Source organism: Mandrillus leucophaeus, unplaced genomic scaffold (assembly GCF_000951045.1).
Source record: "Mandrillus leucophaeus isolate KB7577 unplaced genomic scaffold, Mleu.le_1.0 Scaffold665, whole genome shotgun sequence".
Taxonomy (NCBI): domain Eukaryota; kingdom Metazoa; phylum Chordata; class Mammalia; order Primates; family Cercopithecidae; genus Mandrillus; species Mandrillus leucophaeus.
In genome coordinates, this window is record NW_012107197.1 from 79050 (window position 1) to 86320 (window position 7271).

General features: G+C 40.4%; 1 protein-coding gene across 1 annotated transcript in view; it reads left to right on the forward strand.

Moving 5' to 3' along the window:
* The window catches only part of SETX (senataxin), a 99367-nt gene that overhangs the window by 46661 nt on the left and 45435 nt on the right, over nucleotides 1–7271 (forward strand). The window contains exon 13 of the mRNA XM_012001583.1: nucleotides 1649–1748. Within this exon, the coding sequence (XP_011856973.1) occupies nucleotides 1649–1748 (100 nt within the window). The remainder of the gene's footprint in view (nucleotides 1–1648; nucleotides 1749–7271) is intronic.

A 7271-nucleotide genomic window follows, 5' to 3' on the forward strand; every position in this document is an offset into this window, starting at 1 on the left:
TTTTTTATGTAAATTTACAGTTGTATAGCCATCACCACAACCCAGTTTTAGAACATTTCCGTTGACCTAAAACAATCCCTTCTGCCCGTTGGTAGTCATTCTTCATTCCTACCCCTAGCCCTGGGCAAACACTAATCTCCCATCTGTATGTAAATCTGCCTCTTCTGGAAATGTCACATACATAGAAATGTACGTATGTGGTCTTTTGAATCTGGCTCCTTTCATTTCATATACTCTTTCTGAAGCCCATCCATGTTGTAGCATTTATTAATAGGCCATGGCTTTTTATTGCCAAATGAGATTCTGTTGTATGGATATATTACATTTGCATTCACAGCTGATGGACATTTGGGTTGTTTCCAGGTTTTGGTGATTGTAAATAATGCTGTGAACATAGAATGTGCTTTTGATGATGATTCTATGGAGTTGCCTTACCGTAGGGTACTCTGGGTGATACAAACTGATCATGACTATCATGGTCGAGAGTCTGACCGTACTAGCGGATAACACAGATTCATTATTGTTTTGTTCCCTGTCCATAGCATAACCCTTGTGGAGTCTTAGTCGGTTAACCAGTGCAGAAGCAGTTCAGCACCAATAATCTTTGATGATAAGTTTCTTCAGAGGAACTGAAGGCTAGTTGTTGATTTAAATACTTAATAACTAACTGTTACATTTAGACAAAACCCTTCTTAGGGCCCAAAAGGTAATATATTTGTTAGTTTTTTAAGAAGTGAAAGCTGGCCGGGTGCGGTGGCTCAAGCCTGTAATCCCAGCACTTTGGGAGGCCGAGACGGGTGGATCACGAGGTCAGGAGATCGAGACCATCCTGGCTAACACGGTGAAACCCCGTATCTACTAAAAAATACAAAAAACTAGCCAGGCGAGGTGGCGGGCGCCTGTAGTCCCAGCTACTCAGGAGGCTGAGGCAGGAGAATGGCGGGAACCCAGGAGGCGGAGCTTGCAATGAGCTGAGATCCGGCCACTGCACTCCAGCCTGGGCGACAGAGCGAGACTCCGTCACAAAAAAAAAAAAAAAAAAAAAAAAAGTGAAAGCTAATATGACTTTTTTATACTAGTAGTCTTCCTAAATTTGGGATTGGGAAGTCTTATTTCTCAGAAGATCCTTAAGGATACTTCTGAGTTTGGAGCTTTGACAAATTGGAAGATAGGTATAGAGCATTTTATAAACTGGCAGGATGACATGTTGGTGAGAAATCCCTAAGGTTTGCAACAAATCTAGGTCCTTTTGGACTTGTGAGCTAGCTGACCTGGTTGGGAAGTAGCATTCTACCGGAGCTGTCCAGGAGTACATTATGCACTGCTGGAAATGCTCCACGTCTGCACACAGCGGAGCAGCCACAGATGGCTGTCGAGCTCTGCAAGTGTGACTAGTTTGACTGAAGAACAGAATTTTTATTTTTTAACATTTTAATTAAATGTAAATAACCAAATGTAGCTAATGGCTACTGAATTGGACAGGACAGTTCCAGATAATTTTATTAACCCACTGCGAATCAATTTTTAGTTTCTATCACCTAGATTCTAGGTTCTGGATTTTACTGTTGCTTAACTTTGGAAAATGTTACTATTTAGCATCACTTTCTAGGAATGTTGCTTTCTTAATTTGCTTTTGTGCTTTGTGTAGGTGGTGCAGGAATGGCTCAACTCTCCAAATAGAGAGAATTTCTATCAGTTGCAAGTACGAAAATTTCCTGCCGATTATATAAAATACTGGGAGTTTGCGGGTAAGTTTTTTCTTATGCAATTTGGAATATGTGATATAATAATTTGGGATTTCTAATTAAGAGGAGATAGCATTATTTGAATTTAGGGGGACACAGATTTTCTAAGCTGAATTTGTGACTACTAAGAATATGTTTTAAGTCTTAATGAGGATAGTTACTGGGACAATTATGAATGTAAAATTCATTATTTTTTTCCCACTCTGTGGTTAGAATACTACAGGGTGAATTGTCAGTGGAGGCTGGTAAGGGGAGAGAGGGTGAGTGGAGGGCTTTGGTAGGGGTGTTGCAGTAATAGTCTTTACAGATTCTGAGTAAATCTTCCTGGCATCTCTTTTTTCATTTCATGATTGATCTGAACCACATACCACTTTTATATACTAGTTATAAATACACCAAACATTCAGAACTCTTTAAAATAAAATGAATAAGTCCTCTTTTTACTCCCAACCCCCATCCATCCTACTCTGTAGATGTGCTGAAAAAAAAAAATGAGGCTGGGCGCCGTGGCTCAAACCTGTAATCCCAGCACTTTGGGAGGCTGAGGCGGGCGGATCACCATGTCAAGAGATTGAGACCATCCTGGCCAACATGGTGAAACCCCATCTCTACTAAAAATGCAAAAATTAGCCGCGCATCGTGGTGGGCGCCTGTAGTCCCAGCTGCTTGGGAGGCTGAGGCAGGAGAATCACTTGAACCAGGGAGGCAGAGTTTGCAGTGAGCCAAAATAGCACACTGCATTCCAGCCTGGCAACAGAGCGAGACTGTCTCAAAAACAAACAACAACAACAACAAAAATTATATGTTATATTGTATTATATACTATATCCTTATAGTAAAGCTAAAGAAACTAAAATCATAAGATATATTGATTCTTCATTAAGTGAAATGGATCATCATAAAGGTTTACATCTTTATCACTGTCACGCTCAGTAGACAGATGAAGAGGAGGAGGGATTTGTCTTACTCTCTCAGGAGTGGCAGAGATGGAAGAAAACTATGAATGAGTGGACCTGCGCACTTCAAACCCATGTTGTTCAAGTGTCAGCTGTGCATTGAGATGCAGTAGCCACAAAGCAGAAAGAAAGCAGGTGTTTGGCGGGACCATATCATTTTCACACATGGTTTAGTAACAGTGAGCCATTTTTATTAGGGAATGATGAGAACTGTCCTAAAATCTAAGTTCCTAGATACCAACCAAGGGGCAGCCTCTCAAGCAGATCTTTCAAAGGATAGCATGCCTGCTATGTTAACTCTTTTTTGCATAGCATGTTATGAATAATGCTGCTGTAATCACCCATGTATCTCTTAGTGTTCTTCTGAATGTATTTTTGTTCAGTTTATATCCAGAAGTAGATTGTGGAATATTAGGGTGTGTATAAGTTCAACTTCAGTAAATAATGCCAAGCCTGTTGTACAAAATTATATTCCACCAGCAATGTATGAGAAGTTGCATTGTTCCATGTCTTCAGCAACACATTTGTATAGATTGCTTTGAGATTTTTAGCTGTTGGGCTGTGTGTATTGATGGTGTTTTATGGGCTTTTGTAATGTCCTTATTAGGGAGATTGAGCATCTTTTCATATATTTCGTAGCTGTCTTAGTAACCTCCTTTGGAAAGTGCCTGTTCAAGGCTTTTGTTCATTTTCTGTTGTCTTTTTTTCAGTTGATTTGTAGGAGTTCTTTATATAATCTGGGTAGAAGTCATTTCCTCACTTTGACTTGCATTCTGACTCTTTTTAGTGATGTCTTAAAAATTCCTTTTTCATTCTTATTGAGAATTGCTTATTGGAACATAGTAAATACATCAGTCTTTTATTGTTAGTGCTCTGTGTCCCGTTTCTTAAACAGAGTAAGAAATCTTTCTCTGCTGCAGGTTGCAAATTACATTCTCTTGCCTTCCTTTGCCCCCATCCCCATCACCCGTGGATCAGGATCTCTCTTACCTTCTAGAACAAAGGTTAGCAAACTACAGCTTGCAGATGCACCTATCCCATGTATTGTTTTTGTATTGCCCTAGGGTACGTTTTTTTATGTTCTTTTTTTTTTTTTTTTTCCTTAAATGTAGAGATGGGGTCTTGTGCTATTGCCCAGGCTGATCTCAGACTCCTGGTCTCAAGTGATCCTCCTGTGTCATCAACCTGCTGAAGTGCTGGGATTACAGGTGTGAGTCACCTCGCCCAGCTGGTTTTTACTTTATTAAAGCTTTATAAAAAAGAGACTGTAACAGGCATTATGTGTAGTTCCACAAGCCTATCTGGCCCTTTACAGAGGAAATTTGGGAACCCCTTTTCTAGAAGCTTTGTTGTTTTGTTTGTGACTGAGTATGTGGGTTGGGTTCCTTTTTTTTTTTTTCCCCCCAAGTAGAGGTCTAATTATCCCAGTGCTATTTATTGAAAGACCATTTGTGCTTCACTGCACTGCTATGTTTGTTATGAGTCTAGAGTCCTCTTAATGTCTGGGCATCAGTCTGTTCTTCTTGAGATCATTTGCCTACCCTTGTGCTTATATCACATTGTTTACTTTATCTAGCTTTATATAAGTTTTAAAAACTCATAGAGCAAGTCCTCCTACCTTGTTTTGTTTTGTTTGTTTTTTGTTTGTTTTGTTTTTTGAGATGGAGTCTTGCTCTGTCGTCCAGGCTGGAGTGCAGTGGCACGATCCTGGCTCACTGCAACCCTCTGCTTCCCAGGTTCAAGCGATTCTCCTCCCTCAACCTCCTGAGTAGCTAGGACTACAGGTGTGCACCACTATGCCTGGCAAATTTTTGTATTTTTAGTAGAGACAGGGTTTCACCATGTTGGCCAGGCTGGTCTCGAACTCCTGGCCTCAAGTGATCTGCCCATCTTGGCCTCAGAGTGCTCGTGTGAGCCACAGTGCCTCACTCCCTTCTACCTTGCTCTACTTTTTGAGTGCTTTGGCTATTCTTGGCCCTTTGTATTTCCATATAAATTATAGAGGAAAAGAAGTGGAAATTTGGGAAGAATTGACAACTTTTAATACTTTCTAATTCATGAATAAGGTATATGTCTTCAATTACTTGGGTTAAATTTTTCTCAGTGTTTTATAGTTTTCTGTGGAGAGGTTTTGCATGTCATCTATTGTTAGTCATTTGTAACTATGTTAGTGAGTATCTCTAAAAAATAAGAAAAGTAACAGTCATACCTAAAAAGTTACCAGTAATCCCTTCATATCAGTCAGTGTTCAGATTTTCAATTATCTCATAACACTTTTTTTCAGCTTAAGATCCAAATTAGTCCACCCAAAGGCAAGTTAGTCCACCCAGTGGCATTACTTGATAGGTCTTTTTGAACTAGAATTCTCTCATTTTCTTCCCTTGCAATTTTTTTGTTGAAAAAATTGAGATAATTTTGTAGAGTTAATCATGGTCTGGATTTTGCTGATATCGCATCCCCTTGGTGGTGGTTAGAATGTCTGTGTCCTCTGTGTGTTTCCTATAAATTGATAGTTGGAGCTAGAGAATTGATCCAATTCAGGTAAATTTTTATTCGGTTTTGGCAAAACTGTTTTATAGTTGGTCATATGTTCCATCAGCAGCAGCAGATACATGATACCTAGTTTATTTTTCTGATAATCACAGCTGCTTGCACTTAGTTATTAATTCATTAAAGGGAGCAAAATGGTGACACTTTAATTATTTTATGTTAGCTGGAATACTTCTCTAGAGAGAAAATTCTCTACTTCTATTTGGTTACTCAGTAGTATGGTTTATAAAGGAAAGGCAGTATGAATACTTGACGCTTGATCACTTTTCAGAATAATGAGTTTAATTCACTAGTAGTCCGGGTGCAGTGGCTCACGCCCTGTAATCCCAGCACTTTGGGAGGCCAAGGTGGGCAGATCACCTGAGGTCAAGAGTTCAAGACCAGCCTGGCTTGTCAGCAAAACCCCGTCTCTACTAAAAATACAAAAATCAACCAAACATGGTGGCGCGTGTCTATAGTCCTAGCTAATAGGGAGGCTGGGGCAGGAGAATTGCTTGAACCCTGGAGGCAGAGGTTGCAGTGAGCTGAGATCGTGCCACTGCACTCCAACCTGGGAGACACAGCAAGACTCCATCTCAAAAAAGAAAAAAAAAATTCACTAGTAAGTGCCAGTGGTGACTGGTAAGCTTAAAAAAAAAAACTGTGAGTGCATGGATTGGTATGCTTGTGTTTCAGTCCGTTTCAGTCAGCTCCTTCTGTTGGCTCTGAGGCTATGTGCTGTGACAGGATGTTCCAAGTTCATCATATATATTGTTTTTATCCCGTAACTGAACTTCCAGTTTTCTAAGGAGCCTTGCTGTATTTTAGTTGAAAGTGGTATTTCAACACCAATCTGGGCATGCTATATGCTGTTAGTGGGTAATACATCTGAAAATTAGGATACATAAAGATTGTAAGTAAAAGATAATTATGCATATCCAAATTAAAACTTATTTAATTCTGTTAATATCAAACTAAATACACATTAAGGCAGAAAGCGTTATTGTTGTTGTTGTTGTTGTTGTTGTTGTTATTATTTTGAGACAGTCTTGGTCTGTCGCCCAGGCTGGAGTGCAGTGGCCGATCTTGGCTCACTGCAACCTCTGCCTCCCGAGTTCAAGCGAATCTCCTGCCTCAGCCTCCTGAGTAGCTGGGATTACAGGCACTCACCACCGTGCCCAGCTAATTTTTGTTTTTGGTAGAGACAGGGTTTTGCCATGTTGGCCAGGCTGGTCTCGAACTCCTGACCTCAGTAACCCGCCTGCCCCAGCCTCCCAAAGTGCTGGGATTCCAGCCTCCCAAAGTGCTGGGATTACAGGCGTGAGCCACCACGCGCAGCTCAGAAAGCATTATTTGAGATAAAAAGGGAATATTTTGGTTCAACAGAAGATATGACAATTCTGAATGCATATACCTAATGAAGTAAAGAGCTGGGCACAGTGGCCTGTGCCTTTGTAGTCTCTGCTATGCAGTAGGCTGAGGCAAGATCACTTGAGCCCAGGAGTTTGAGGCTGTTGTGTGTTATGATCACATTTGTGAATAGTCACTGCACTCCAGCCTAGGCGACATTAACAAGACCCTGTCTCTAAATAAATAAATCAAACTGATAGAACTAGAGTATACTTTTTACATATATATGACTTTTGAACAATTAAATTAACAAAGATTAATTTTAAAAAGCAAACCTTAAAAAGAAATACAATTGAAGTAAGTGAACCTAATTATATTTTAAATTGGTCATATACATAACCCACAGAGAAAAAAATGGTACAAGTACTTTTAGAAATAGTAGCCTTGAGGCCGAGACAGGTGGATCACGAGGTCAGGAGATCGAGACCATCCTGGCTAACACGGTGAAACCCCGTCTCTACTAAAAAAAATAACAAAAAACTAGCCGGGCGAGGTGACAGGCACCTGTAGTTCCAGCTACTCGAGAGGCTGAGGTAGGAGAATGGCGTGAACCCGGGAGGCGGAGCTTACAGTGAGCTGAGATTGGGCCACTGTACTCCAGCCTGGGTGACAGAGCAAGACTCCATCTCAA